At 32.7% G+C, this 16,313-nt stretch overlaps 1 protein-coding gene and 1 pseudogene across 3 annotated transcripts; one reads left to right on the plus strand and one right to left on the minus strand.

The window, feature by feature from the left end:
- Nucleotides 1-4,295: 4,295 nt before the first annotated feature.
- On the minus strand, nucleotides 4,296-7,155 carry LOC118037182 (protein DJ-1 homolog D-like; annotated as a pseudogene).
- Nucleotides 7,156-13,058: 5,903 nt separating this feature from the next.
- Nucleotides 13,059-16,313, plus strand: LOC118037177 (disease resistance protein RGA2). Of its 3 annotated transcripts, none has more exons than XR_004685543.2 (3): nucleotides 13,059-15,818; nucleotides 15,942-15,997; nucleotides 16,107-16,313. XR_004685543.2 is itself a non-coding variant. In XM_035043091.2 (2 exons), exon 1 carries the CDS (start codon nucleotides 13,290-13,292, stop codon nucleotides 15,816-15,818), a length of 2,529 nt encoding a protein of 842 aa, XP_034898982.1. In that variant the 5' UTR covers nucleotides 13,059-13,289; the 3' UTR covers nucleotides 16,107-16,313. The 3 variants fall into 3 exon arrangements, 1 of the variants encoding a protein (XP_034898982.1); XR_004685542.2 differs by having other exon boundaries at nucleotides 15,948-15,997; XM_035043091.2 differs by lacking the exon at nucleotides 15,942-15,997.

The raw sequence follows: 16,313 nt of genomic DNA on the forward strand, positions 1-16,313 counted from the left end.
TGAGAATAAGAGAGGACGGTTGCTTTGGGAGTTGAGGAAGAGGAAGATCATTTTAGTGGGACAAAGGAGCAGGTAGTTTTAGCCTTTTGGGGTTAATTTAGTTTCACATCCTTGAACTTTTATGTTTTTATCTAATGCGTCCCTCTGTAGATTAATTGCTTTAATATAACCCTCCTCCTAAACCTATATACCCTTAAGAGAACAAATGGGTTGTTTTGCTCATTTTGAATATATATATCTATATAGTTTGTTTCTCAATTTTTGACTTTTTCATTTCTAAAATCTAAAACTGAAAAAAAATATTTTTTAATTAGTGTTCTTGGTTTGAATTCTCAAATCGATTCTTTCAGTTCAATTTAGATTGATTTATACAAATATTATAAATAATTTGATTATATTTCTCACCCTCACATTGAATTGATAATGCAATAACGACAACAAAATAGATATTAGCAATGTTGCTTATGAAAAGATTATTCAGAATTTATATATAGCTATTTTATTCAAATTTTATATGAGGTTAAACCGAGGTGAATTCTTTTAACAATATGAAATGTCCGAAATTCACTCCAAATACTTAATTTCTAAGATAGGTATTTTAAAGATGAAACGACAGAATTGAATAATGTTCAACAACACAAATTAAAATCATTTTTTTTTAATTATTATTTTTTCAATCCTATATTCAATAAGATTGGATATTGCGTGTATTTCACTTGTCCCCAACTCACGAGACCATCACAAAATGCAATTCCCTCTCCCTCTCTCTATATATCTTATGATGCATGTAGCATTCAAAATGTATTGGCTGATATTAATTTTAGTGCTTCCCTTTTTTAAATTAAACTTCTTGTAATTTTTTTAATCTAAAATTTCTTAAAGTTAAGTGCAAGCGTTATCAAATTGCTATTATCTGTCAACTGACTTGTTTCGATTGACCGATTGGTTTATATCAGTCGATTGTTTAAGAAGTAATATGGTCTTTTTCGGTCATGTTCAATTTATTTTGTATATAGGATTCAATTTCTAGTTTTTGAATTTATATTTTTTTTTACTTCACATAGGTTTAGTTGATACAACTCCAGTTGATCCTTAGTGAGTCGATTCGCTTCGTTTCCATTTGCTTTCTCTTGTTTTTTTGTTTTTTTCAGGTGAGATAATATATATATATATATATATATATATATATATATATATATTGGTACGAAATAATGAGTGTTATTGTAATTATTGATTATATAAGTTTGATTAGTTGTTGTTATTATTATTCTGTTTTCTTCTTAAATACTCATCATATGCTTGTTTGATTTGAACTTGATACATATATTTTTTATACTTGTTTAGATGTTACCATGCTTACATTATGAATCTTGATAATAAATCATTAATTTTATATCAATGTTATTTATTCATTTGAGCTCATGATTCTTGTTACCCCATTTAGACCATGGTCAAAAAACTCTAAACTAATAAAGAGTAATTAGTTACTTTATGCTAACAAAGACTAATTAGCGTATGTGTAAATGATATTTTGTTTTCTAATTGGTGAGTAGGATGTCAGTACTATGCGGCTTAACCTCCCACATTTATATATATAAACAAGTAGGATGTTAGTAATATGATACGTAATTCTGACATGCATTCTTTTTTTGTACACCATTTAATATTATACATTTGATATAAATGTTTTGTTTTGTACTTGATTTATGCAATCGTATTTACTTATCTTAAAATACATATTAACATATATTATAGTTATTACCTCTCACTAAGTATTTGAACTTACCTTTCCATTCATATTTTTTTCAAGTATTTAGTTTAGTTTTAGTAGCAAGATCTTTTGGTTGTGTTCTTTCTGCTTCTTTGAGTCAGTATGACTTGTTTTATTAAATTAAACTTCTTTTAATTTTTTTTTATCTAAAATTTTTTAGAGTTCGGTGCGAGCTTTATCAAACTGTAAGGTTGTAATGATTTATTTCAACATTATTATTTTAATTAAAAAATATAAAAAAATTTATAAGAAATTGATTTCTTAGACATGTTTATATGTAAATATTATTGTTATTAAATTCAGTCAGTCAAGCAGGTTAATCCGATAACTCATTGGTCTGACCTCTAACTTAAGTCAGGTTTTAAAATAAATAATTGGAAATTAATCCATTTAAAATCTAGTTTGATTGAGTCTCCATTTAGCCCTCTGCACTGCCCTATAATCTCTGTTCTTGATTTTTTTTTCTCAATTCGGTTGTTACTCTTATGATCTGGTTGGAAAGCCTGAAGATTCATATGAGAGACTCCGCGCACCTTTGGGCAATCTCTTCGGAGGAGGAGAAGCAGTTAGCATGGAGGACCATCAAGGATCTGTGCATGGAGCATACGCAGCTGGAATTATGGCTGCCGAGAGCTGTCAAAGACACCTATTAGAGAGACTTGGCTACGTCGATAATCTCCACCTAGTCCCTTCTAGAGGTGCAATCCATGATGCTACATTTCCTCTCCAAATCTCAAGGATGTGAAATAATTTATCCACAGGTAAATAGGCATCATTCTCTATGTTGGTGTTGCTAAACTTGAGAAGCATATGTAATATGCTGATATTTCATTCTAGTTCGAGAACTTGAACAAGAACTTCTCTACATTTTATTATATCATCCTCAACACTGAGTCTCCATTTCGCTTGTTTTTCGGTACAAAATACATCACATGTGCACACCTGAATACTCATTAAGTCCGTTAACTTAGAGATCAAATCAGTTATATTCATTGATCAAACTCTCATTAGTGCAGCAAAGCCCTGCATGGCCTCTGACCTCTAGTTGCAAATGGCTTGTATGATTGCATGTAGTCTTTCACCAACTCAGTCACTGTATTATCTCGCTGCTAAATACTCTTCAGCCTGGCTTCCAGGGATAAGAAGAGTATCATAAATTTAGACGTTCATAGGTAGCTGTTAGTTTGAGAACATGACCTAGCTTTCCTCTGTAAACTATGCAAGCCATCCACTCATGCACTGCAGTTGAGCATAAGCCCTCAGCCTTCTTATTCCGGCAACACAGCATCGACATGGCACCTCAGATCCTGAAGGGATTCAAAAAGGAATGTGTCCCTTGTTATCTTCAATGACACCTGACAAGAAGGGGCGGATTGAAGAAGCAAGGATTCTTGTAGTAACCAGACACATTAGTGTCAAGCTATATTATAATTACCCCACAGAGGAACGAAATCCTTTTATCCGAACTAGTTATCTTGCCTACCAATGCCATCACAAATAGCTGGAAGATCTCAGGATACCCCTTGTATGAAGCCCTAGAAATATCGCTGACATTAACAACGAAATTCGTCTCTATAGAAGCTTCTTCACCTCCCTCCTTCTCCTCGCTAGCTTGTCTAGTTGACTCGGAAGACCCGGGATCCAAAGCCAGACTTGAGCTAGGTTTCTAGTTGAACTAGACAAAACATTGATTCGGCCAAACATGTTCTACTCTAATTGAGTTTTTAGCGACCCAACTGACCTAACTAAACCTGGTTTGGTCACTGTCTTGTAAAAAAACAGAACAAATCAATGTTCCGTAAAAAAACCAAAACATTACCGTTTTAATAAATTGATTAACCCGATGACTCTTGAGTTGACCTAGTGATACAATAATTCAAGTTATTTTTCAAGTTGGATCGTGTTTAACTAACATGCTTTTAAATATCCTCCATACCTGTCTTCATATTAATTGAAGTCAATTTTCAATCATTCATACTAATCTCCATCTTCATTGGATAGGAAAATAAAAATCATACAAATTATTTTAGATTTATATTAAAGAAATTATGAGTATATTAAATTTTGTTATATATCTACAGAGGATGGAGGATACTTTATTACGTGTCTATACTTGAACAAGCTGAAGATCTTTCTCTCTCTCTCTCTCTCTGGATACAAAAATCTCTCTGACCTTTATTTAGATTTGGATAGTGAAAGCGAATCTCATTGGAATCGAATTTGCGATCCTAAGTTCAACCCAATGGGTGTCAGCATCAATGGGCACATGGTTTCATGGAAGGGGCACTCAGTCATCATTGATTCGCACGACCAACAATTCTAAAAGTTGTTCCTTTGTAGTCGCTAGTTTGAGTCCTATAAATTTTAGAACCAATAAAGACTTACATGGTCATTAACTTCAAGATCCGTGAGATTAGTTGAGATACACGCAAGCTATCCCGAACACCCACATTACAAAAAAAAAAAAAAGTTATTACTTTGAACAATATGAAAGTCTATTTTTTCTCCGGGCAAAGATGAACACAAGTGACAAGGATTCCAATAACATATATGGAATCCATGTGTTATTTGATACAAGATGGGTTTCTGGACCCAAACATGGTGTCTACATCGGTATGTTATTTGAAATAAGATACAGGCACATTATTTAACATGGTAGCAGCTAAAATGACACTTGAATACCAAGTAAGGCCATCAATTGAGAGACAAACTCAGGGTGCCCTGGCCAAGCAGCTCCAGTAACCAAGTTCTCATCAGTGTAGCAGCGATCTATTGGATCAGGTTCTAGCCATGTTGCCCCTCCCAAGACAACATTCAGCTTCACTGCAGGATACGCGGTACATTTTCTTCCCTGCAAAGATGATTCGTATTAGCAATTATACAGCCTGGCACATCAAATAGCATAATATTTGTAATTCTATGATCAAGAGAATTACGTTCCAAATATAGAAGATAAAAGGGCCCTTGAAAACAATTCTCATGGAACTTTAAATATGATAATCAAAGAGTTTGAATTTCACATGTGAAGATATAAGCCATGAGAAGTTGCATACGAAATTCTACAGAGCTAAATCTAATAAAAAAAGGCACCCAGACCGGAGTTAAAGTTTGTACAGGGAAAGACTTCTCATGGCTTATAATTTTAAATGTTAAAAGATGCATGGTAAAATTAATGTTTAAGCATTTCCATGTCTCCTTGAATGTTCAATGATGGCAGTTTTTCTAACAAACAAAAACATGTGCACACAACAATAAATTAGTTGCATTTGCACATATTCTAGGTGTGTTATGTGAAGAAAATACACCACATTCTTCGCAAGACAACACAAAACTACCTTAAGAACTCCGGCAGCAGCTAAGATCTGCTGCCCATGGCAGATAGATGCAACAGGCTTCTTAGAGTGCATGAATTCTTTCACCAAAGCAATCACTGTCTCATCCAGTGCCAAGTACTCTGGAGCCCGGCCTCCAGGAATGACAAGAGCATCATAATTTGAGGCATCCAAACCTTCAAAGGTAGCTGTTAGAGTGAAACTATGACCAGGCTTCTCACTGTAAGTTTGGTCACCTTCAAAATCATGGACTGCAGTTGGGCAGGTGTCCCCGCCCTTCTTCTTGGGGCAAACTGCATCAGCATGGCACCCAAGAGCTTCAAGAGACTGAAAAGGAACAGTTACCTCGTAATCTTCCATAAAATCCTGCAAGCAAGAACAAAAGAAGCAAGGATTCTTAGCAACTATGAGACAACACATGTTTCATAAGCATAACCTCAGTCAATGGGAAAAAAATTAAGAATTAAAAACAAATAATTAGAACTTAGCCCACAGAGAAACAAAATTTTCTTATCTGAACCAGTTATCTGTTCCCCCAGTGCCCTCACAAATAGTTGGATGAACTCAGGATGCCCCTCATATGTAGCTCCGGTGATGATATTGCCATCAGCAACACAAGCTTTCATGGTTTCAGGTTCAACCCAATGAGCGCCAGCATCAATGAGCACAGGTTTCACAGCAGGATATGCAGTGCATTTCCGACCTTTTACTGAATTTGCAGCTGCCAAGATCAATTGTCCATGGCAAACAGAGGCAATTGGCCTTCCTGAGTCAGAAAATTTCCTGACACAATCTAACACAGATTCGTTCATGGCAAGATATTCTGGAGCCCGTCCTCCAGGTATCACCAGCCCATCATATTTGCAAAAATCAACTTCATCGAATGTTGCATTGAGAGTAAAATTATGACCACGACTCTCAGTATAAGTCTAAAATCAATAAAGTTCCAAAAAACACCTATCAGAACTAAGTTTATGAAATTGATATATTATGCTTGGACTTTAATCAATCAGTAGAGCTACATCCAACAACAGGCTATTAGAAAAACAACACACATAAATTATCATAAAAAAGGATCTTGATGAACACATAATGCATGTAAAATGATCATCACCACAACCATGCAATTATCAAAATTAGCACTCAGCACAACCCATCAAAGAAATTATCATATTAATATTATCACTACTACACTGCCACCACAACCGCAACCACCATCATCACTAAGATCACCACGGCCACTACAGGCTCTCATTTCAGTTTTCACAAAATTATTATTACATTAAGAAAATGTCTTTTATTACCTTATTAATTAATCAAAAATTAAAATTTAATAACAAATATATGTGAAGATTAGTCTCAAAGTATTAGATTTTATCCACTAAACTACCCAAAGAAGACATACAGCAATGATAAAACCCAATAATCTACACATTAAGAAGTAAAGTGTGAGGTAAGCAATATATATAGAGAGAAAAAAAACATATTTTGAATAAGTTAAAATTAACTTTACAAATCCATAAAAAAGAAAGAAAGAAAAAAACCTTTCTTATATTCACCAATTATTGAAAAGAAAATGCTAAAACTAAAGCTTCGATGACTGAACTATAATAAGTTTTTTTTCAAAAAACAGCCAAAAAAAAAAGAATCCAATATGATGATTAAATGTATATAATGAGGGAGAGAGTACCTGATAACCAGCAGAATCATGAATTGCAGTGCGGCAAATATCCCCAGCTTTCTTGCCAGGTCAAGCAGCATAAACAGCAATCCCATAAGCCTGCAAAGCTTGAAATGGAATCATAGCCTACAAAAAACAAGAAGAACCCACAATTCTTCATCCTTCCAAGATTCAAGAAACACTCCAAGATAGATAAAAAAAAAAAAAAAGCAGCCCACCTCATGATCTTCCATGTAATCACCACATAACAGTAAAACACTCTTGCCCATTTTTTATGCTGAAAATTAAGCTTGAGCTTGAGTTCTTTCATAGTTCTATGCTTCTTCTTCTTTTTTCTTTTTCTTTTTTTTCACAGTTCAGTTTTTTCGATTATATTTTTTTCAATTATCTCATTTAATTGGTTTTTTTACTCATCCCTAGTGTTGGGTGTGCACCCACCACCTAGATGAGTGTGCTGCCCAACAAGGGTATTGTGCATGCACCCCAGCACTCCCTTAGGCTCAGTCACGCACCCCGAGCTCAACATCCATGGATCCAAGCAACACGTTTGGACTAGTTATTCATTTTTAATGAGCTCGAGCACCTTGTCTAAGCCCAACACTTATCAAATAATTTTTCTTTTTCACTGATCATATACATATTACTTCGAGTATATTGCAACTTAAAATATCAAAAGGGTGAAGTTACACTTTAACCCTTCTCTCCACAAAAGAACAAGATTCATGGGCTATTAATACACCATGAATCCTTCAAGCCAAATGTTCACAATCTTTTCATTTAACATATATATTGTTAGAGTCTATTTCTCTAAAATGTTATTGCACTCTCTTTCTATAAAATTATTGAATTTACCATTGAAAAGTCCATATATCCATCAAAAGAGATCTTTTGCAGGTACTAGTTAGAGGTTACTTGGCTTACTAGACACTACACGCTATTATCAAAACTATCGGTCACCACAATTATCAATCCCTAGGCTTTCCATATTAAGTTATCAAATATCTTGACTATGGAGAATGAATGATATTACTTTAACTAAGAGATCAATAAATTATCCAACATATCAGTTTTATTCTTAAGCATCTTGGGTTCAAGATTTATCAGTGATTGATTAGTATTTTTGCATTTTCATACCCATTATTATTAATTGTGTATTGTTCATATTTTTAAATCTAATTTTTATAAAATTAATTAGCATCATCACTGAAAACTCTTGAGAAAATACGTAAGATAGGATAGGTCATGATCATCTTTGATCTCTGATGTATCTCAGATTCTAAGAGAGATATCACTTGGTTTTCTACCAGGGTTGTTTATGCTATTGTGCTTACTGCTTAGGAAGTTCTAAGTAAAGGATAGATTCTTAAGAAGATTTTTTTTCCAAAGTAAAACATTTGATGACCATAATACATTCGTTCATTCTAAGTAAAGGATATATATTTTTATTTTTATTTTACTTTCTTTTTTCTCCCTGGCCATGTTCGAAAGAAAATATTTTAGGACTAGTTTGGCCCGCGTCCCAAATACTAGTAGACCCATAGCCTATTAAAACTCTTAAGAGTCCATGAATCCAATATCCCAGCAAAACTTCGAAAAACTCTCACCGTTTCCTTTTTTTTTTTTATATATGGTTATGTTACATAGTATAAATAATAAAAAATAAATGAGAATGTACTTAATTAATTAAACAATATATTCCCTCTGTAGCAGCTTGAAAAGAGTAGTAAAATTAATGCTATAAATGATTCAGAAATGGAAGGACCATATAGAGCCGTGCTCATAAGAATTAGACTGTCATAGTAGCAAGCGAGCTAAGACCGATCCTTAATTCCTAAAAAAATAATGATTAAATTGCTAATATTATAAAAAAGACCGATCCACAAACAAATAATGATTAAATCGCTAATATTATAAAAAAGAAAACAGCAGTTTAAACAAGCAATTCATGAACTACATTTCACACAACATGCTTAAAGATGGCATGTGTTTCATATTTACTTGTGTAAAAGACTTTAATATATATTCATAAATTTAGAATTTAGAATTTAGACTTTAACTGTGGGCAATCATGGGATTAACATATTCGTGTTTTAACTGCAAATATCTGTATACAAAGTTAAAATTACATTACGGAATAAAGTAAAGGGTGTGGCGTTTTTCCTCTTCGTCTCAATACTCAGAATTTACTGTGCGTTTTAGTTACGTTTGTTTTTATATTTTAAAATTATTTAAAAAAAATTAAAAATTAAATTTTTTTTATTTTAAATTAATATTTTTTAATATTTTTAGATCATTTTAATACGTTAATATCAAAAATAATTTTAAAAAAAATAAAAAAAATATTATTTTAATATATTTTTTAATGAAAAGCACCCAAACATGCTTTCAATGCACTCATAATAAGTTTGTGTCTGATTTTTTTTTAATCTTAAAATGAGATTTTTTTATGTTTTTGAATTGTACTATTAAAAATAATTTTTTTTAAATAAAATAATTTATTTTAATATATTTCTAAACAAGTATCTCAATTTTAAATTAAGCATTAAAAATTTATTTGTAGGCAATAATCAACTCACTACAAGACGAAAAAACAGCTGTTTGCTCTCTTTGATCTTTGCAAAAAGTTAGGGGTACCCAAATTCTACGAACCCATTTTACCCATCCACAAACCATTTTGAGTAAAAAAATACTTATGCCAAAGACAATAATTCAAACACATATCATAAAATACGGCAGGTTTTTTTTTTTTTTTTTGATGATGTAGGGTATTTTTTAAAGTTTTTTTTAAATATATTAAAATAATATTTTTTTTAAAACTATTTTTTATTTATATTTGCCATTAAAATATTTATAAAATACTAAAAATATTGTTTTGAATTTTTTATAAAAACTATTCAAAAATTAAAAATAAAAAAAAACATGGTTCAATTGCACTCCTTATTAATCATTTGAACAGATTTAATTAATTTGCCAACTTAATGAATTGAAATATTTTCGCACAAAATGTTAAAGAGAGTTGCATAAAATAAAGTTGATCAATGCACACAACATTAAAGTAGAATTCTCATTTCCATCGTGCAACCACAAAAAAAAATATATATATATATATTATTTTTTAACAATGACAAATTACGCAAACATCATAAGAATATGAAAGATACAGATTGATAATTGCTGCCAGCGTGCGAATTTGCTAGGTAGCAGGGTTAACCATGCCTATTCCATGGGAGAAGCTACAACATACAATGCCTTTCCATACAACGTTTCATAGAAAAGTACAAAATGTAACCTCCAAAATCACTACAGGAAAAGAGAGAACATGAAAAAGGAAAGATCCCTATTCCATGGGAGAAGCTACAACACAATTGCGAAACTCAAGGATCATTGGCATATTAAAAAATTCACCATGATATTAACATATATCCCTGTTTTCCGAGCCACAATTTCAATTGATATCAAATATAATGCATCAAATAAGTTAATAATGTATTCAATTTATTATATATTATTTTCCCAGACAACTAGCATCCCACGTAGCCAATTCATAATTCACAGCGACAAATATAGCAACCAGGATTAGGAAATGGCGTTTCAAAAGATGTTTTATTAAAATTTATTTATTTTATTTAAAATTATTTCTATATATTTTTAGATAGTTTAGATGTGTTGATGTAAAAAATATTTATAAAAATAAAAAAAAAATTTATTTTAAAATATATTTAAATAAAAAATATTTTACAGAACAACCACCGAAATACTTTTTGATACCATTTTACTGGTGCCATTTTGGATGGCACATGGACACATTCAATCATCCAATCCAAATTAAAACATGGAAGATGCTGGCTTGCGTTATGTTCGCGAGTGGATCTCAAAATGTTTATTCCAAGATTATATTTTATTTCAAATGCATGATCTTGCATCATCATTGGCTCAAAATGAGTGCTCGATCATAGGCTCTCAAAACCATCAATTTTCCAAAACGACCCGTCATTTGTCATTCATTTCATTTTTTCATCAAACTCTCCCCAAGTCTCCAAATGAGCTCGACCATGTGAGTTTTATTAAGCGGAACTCCACTCTTATTCCAAAACCTTGAAAAACTCTCACCGTTACCTTTTTTTATATGGTTATGTTACGTAGTATAAATAATCAAATAAATTAAGAATGTACTTAATTTATTAAACAACATTTTCCCTCTTCAGCAGCTTGAAATTCGGGTGGAATTATGGTTCCTTGAGAAGAGTAGTAAAATTAATGCTATAAATGATTCAGAAATGGAAGGACCATATAGAACCGTGCTCATAAGAATTAGACTGTCATGGTAGCCAGCGAGCTAAGACCGATCCTCAATTCCTATATGTATAGAACTTCAAAGCAGTATCTGCCTTATTTGGCCAATTACACAGAAACAATTAAGGATTAAATCGTTAATATTATGAAAAAGAAAACAGCCCTTTAAACAAGCAATTCATGAAGTGTATTTCACATAACATGCTTAAATATGACATGTATGTCCATGTGTTTAGGATTTAAAATTAAGGGTTTCTAATTACACAAAGGGACCCATCGGCAGAAGAATTATTGGGAATGTGGTTTTTGTTAAACAATAACCTCATAAAAAATAAAATGAAACCAATTATAAAACTAAATTCTCAATTAATTTAGTATCTAAGGATGAAAAAAAAAACTAATTTAAAAAAAATAAAACTTACTAGACCCACGAACAGAGTCAATCAACCAAACCTGTGAATAGACCCATGAACTTTATAAAGTTTAATAACATAACTTTTTCTAAAACTATTTTTTAAAAAATATATAGGAAGAAAATAGACGATAAAAAAATTAAGTTCAATTAAAAAAAAAAAGACACTCCACCAAACTCGTAAACCAGGGCAACCGGGGTTACCCTAGCAAACCCGCAAACAATGTTAACCTTATAGAAATGTAAAATAAAAGAAAATAAATTATGAAACCAAATTCTTAATCATCCTAATATTAAAAAATAAAATCGATAAAAATAAATTTGAAAAAACAATCATGACAAAAATTCAAAAACATAAAGAAAAAAGAAAGAAAGTAAAACACTGTGGGTTACTATTTTCATTCACAGTGCAATGTGTGCAGATGAAAAATAGTTTCTTCTCGCCCTTTAATTTTTGTTATTTTATAAAGTTTAATAACATGATTTTTCTCTAAAACTAGTTTTTAACTATATGAGAAAAAAATAGACTATAAAAAAAGTTAAGTTAAATTAAAAAAAAATAAAGACAATCCACCAAACTTGTAAACCATAACAACCTTGTTTACCTTAGCAAACCCGTAAACCAGGTTAACCTTATATAAAAAAAAAACTAAAAAAAAAGTAAATTACGAAGCTAAATTCTTAACATTGTCAATTTTAAAAAGATAAAATCAACAAAAAAAAATTGAAAAAAAAATCATAACAAAAATTAAAAAAAAAAAAAAGCAAAGGAAAAAAGAAAGAAACACACTATGGATTACTATTGTGATCCATACTACAATTGGGAGAACAATGGTTTCCTTCGTATCTTTTAATTTTTATTACTTCATAAAATTTAATAATATAGTTTTTATCTAAAATTATTTTTTTAATAATATGAGAAAAATAGAATAAAAATATTAAATTCAATTAAAAACCCACTAAATTTATAAACTGACACAATCTGTGTTATTTTGACAAACCCGCAAATCATGCTAAGCTCGTATAAAGACAAAATAAAATATAAAAAATTCTCAACCATCTCAATATTAAAAAATAAAAAAAAATAATTTAAAAAAAATCATAACAAAAAAGAAAAAAATCATATATTAAAAAAAAAAAGATAAAAAAAATTGTAACAGTACAATGGGCATTTAGCTTTTCTTTGTAATAATGGGTGACGCTGTACATTTACTTGTTAGACGGAGCCGGGAGGGAAGATGTTTTGGACGCGTGCTGCTGATTAGTCAATGAAGTCAATTTGGACGCGTGGATACTTTACGGTGGGGTCTTGTTTTGTGAAACTTTCGGCAATTACTGGGAATGTGGACTTTGCATTTTAGTGATTCCTTGGTGTGAAAAGTGGATACTGTGGGCGGCCATGATATTAACATATATCCCTGTTTTCCAAGCCACAATTTCAATTGATATCAAATATAATGTATCAAATAAGTTAATAATGTATTTAATTTATTAATTATTATTTTCCCTCCTCAACTTGGTACATAAATTAAGATTAAGTAGATAACACGTAGGGTGGATTCATAGCTTCTTGGTCAACTACTCAAAAAACAATTAAGGATCGCTAATATAATTAAGAAAAGAAAAGAAAGAGAACAGGGGAACCAATTAAACAAGCGATCCATGGAGGTTGGAGCCATTTTACATTTTAATTAAGAAGACTCAACGACTTCTCCTCTCCACTCAGAAAAGAAAGCAGCACTCCACTCTTATCTCAATCATTTCTTCCTATCAAACACTTCTCCCCTCACTCAAAAAAATATGGCAGAAGCTTTTGCTGCCGAGATTGCAAAATCCCTTCTAGGGAAGTTAGGCTCTTTCGCTGGTCAAGAATTTCGTTTGGCATGGGGACTTGAAGATGACCTTGCACGTCTTGAAGAGAGATTGAAAGCCATCAACGCGGTGCTGTCCGATGCTGAGAAGCAACAATCAAAGAATGACAGGATTCGGCTCTGGCTCCATATGCTCAGAGAAGTCTTGTATGATGCAGAGGACGTGCTGGACGAAATGGAGTGTGAAACTTTGCGAAGAGAGGTGGTGAAAACAACAGGGAGCACCAGCAGAAAGGTACGGCGCTTCTTTACAAGTTCTAATATGATTCCATTCCGTTTAAAAATGGGTCATAAGATAAAGAAGATCATAGAAAGACTAGCTCAGATTTCATCTCTTAGGTCTGAGTTCAACCTCAGCGAGCAGGCTATTGATTGTAGCCATGTCTTGCATGAGGAAACAGAGATGAACCGATCCTTTGAGAGCTTTTCCGGTCTTATCGGAAGAGATAAAGACAGAGAACGCATCATCAACCTTTTAAGAGCACCTATAAAGGTTGGTGATGCACATCCCCTTGTCCTTCCAATAGTAGGAATGGGAGGCTTGGGGAAGACATCTCTTGCCAAATCGGTGTGTGATGCTGAAAATGTAAGAAGTCATTTTGATCTGAAGATGGAGGCATGTGTTTCAGATGATTTTTCCTTGAAACTAGTGATACAAAAAATCATTAAATCTGCAACTGGGGAAAGATGTGCGGATTTGGATGAGGGTGAGCTTAATAAAAAACTTGAAGATATTATGAAGGGTAAGAAATACTTGCTTCTTTTGGATGATGTATGGAATGATGAAGCTCAAAAATGGTTGTTGTTGAAGCCTTTGTTATCAAAAGGTGCTGATGGAAGTAAGATTATAGTAACTACCCGTAGTCGACGTGTTGCTGAGATTATGGGTACTGATGCTGCGCACAACCTAAGTTTTCTTGGTCAAGAGGACTGTCTGTCGTTGTTTTACAAGTGTGCATTCAAGGAAGGGCAAATGGAGTTGAATCCAAATTTGGTTGGAGTTGGGAAAGAAATAGTGGAGAAATGCAAGCAAGTTCCTCTGGCAGTGATTAACTTGGGGACTCAACTGTATGGTAAGACTGATGAAAAAGAGTGGAAATCGGTGAGAGACAGTGAGAAGTGGGAAGAAGAGGGAGATGGCATTTTACCTGCCTTGAAAATAAGCTATCAAAGACTGCCGACTCACTTGAAAAGATGCTTTCTTTATTGTTCTGTTTTTCCAAAAGATTACTTGTTCCGAGATCTCTTAATGGTGCAATTTTGGATGGCACATGGGCTCATTCTTCAATCATCAAATCCAAATGAGAAGTTGGAAGATGTTGGCTTGCGTTATGTGCGCCAGTTGATCTCAAGATGTTTCTTCCAAGATTATGAGGATTTCAATTATGTAGCTGCCTTTAAGATGCATGATTTAATGCATGATCTTGCATCATCATTGGCTCAAAATGAGTTTTCAATCATAAGCTCTCAAAACCACCAAATTTCCAAAACGACCCGTCATTTGTCAGTTCTTGACTCTGATTCATTTTTCCATCAAACTCTCTCCAAGTTCCCAAACAACTTCCATCAAGTGCGGTCAATAGTCTTTGCAGATAGTATAGTGGGGCCTACATGCAAAACAAACTTTGAGAAATGTTTGTTAGAATTTAAGCATTTGCGGTCTTTGGAATTAATGGATGTTTCTGAATTTGATTCTTTTCCGGAGAGGATTGGCGCCTTGAAACATTTGAGATATATCGATTTTGGGAACACAAAAATAAAAAGACTCCCAAAATCTTTTTTCAAATTGCAAAACTTGCAAGCTATGGTTACAGGTTTTGAATTAGAAGAGCTGCCCAAAGATGTGAGGTACATGACCAGCCTTAGATTTTTAGATCTAACTACTCAGCAAAAGCGGTTGCCAGAAGGAGGGATTGGGTGTTTGGAGTGTCTTCAAACTTTATTCATTGGTTATTGTAAAAATCTAGAAAATTTGTGCGAAGATATGCAAGGTCTTAGAAGTCTTCAAAAATTGTTTATTCTTGGATGTGATAGCTTGATTTCTCTGCCAAAAAGCATAAAATGCCTAACTACTCTGGAAGAATTATTTATTATGAACTGTGATGAGCTTGATTTGATGACGATAGAAGAAAAGAATGAGGAAAAAATTCAACCTCTTTCCCTTTCCCTTCGTATTGTAATGTTTGGCAACTTACCATCAACTATTGCTTTACCAGAACAGTTTCTTCAAGGATCTGCAGAATCCTTACAAACATTTCTCATCAAAGAATGTCCAAGCATTGGAGAAATGCCAGAGTGCATCAGCAATTTAAAAAAACTTCAAAATCTTGAGATCAATGATTGTCCAAGGTTGAGCAAAAGGTGCCGAAGGGAAACAGGAGAAGATTGGCCCAAGATCAAACATATCCCTATAATCAAGGTTGACGATGATGACAATGGTGAAGAAACATCTGATTAGGTACGGGTTATGAGTATTTAAATATATCATATTTAGTTTCATATTTTTATCCATTCTTCAATTCTTTTTTTCCTTTTAAATTCTTTTCAATGTTTATTTGACAAAACCTCTTGTGTTTTGGAGGGGCAGGTTCAAGCGGAACTCCATCAGATTTAACCAGAGCAAAAGAACAAGACAAGGCATGTCGTGTCATGATAAAATGCAGAGTTAACTAATTCATCAAGCAATTTAAATTTCTTTGAGCTTAATACATTATTATTAAATTCTATTTTTGTCTAATTTCTTCAGGTTTACTACTGTGAGGGTCCTGTCGACTAAGATCTTCTTCAACAGTTTGTCACTTACGAAGATCAGTTTAAGTCTCGGAGTGTCTGCAATGTGTAATTTCCTTGGCTAGCTGTGTGTGATGATTTGTCATCAATAAATTTATAAACATTTGGTTGTTCTGAATTATTGGCTTGCCTCTTTATTTTATTCAACTTATCTTATTTAAAA

Source organism: Populus alba, chromosome 17 (assembly GCF_005239225.2).
Source record: "Populus alba chromosome 17, ASM523922v2, whole genome shotgun sequence".
Lineage (NCBI taxonomy): Eukaryota > Viridiplantae > Streptophyta > Magnoliopsida > Malpighiales > Salicaceae > Populus > Populus alba.

Bases quoted from the DNA above. Each gene is read 5' to 3' on its own strand.
- LOC118037177 (XM_035043091.2), top strand. From the start codon at position 13,290: ATGGCAGAAGCTTTTGCTGCCGAGATTGCAAAATCCCTTCTAGGGAAG.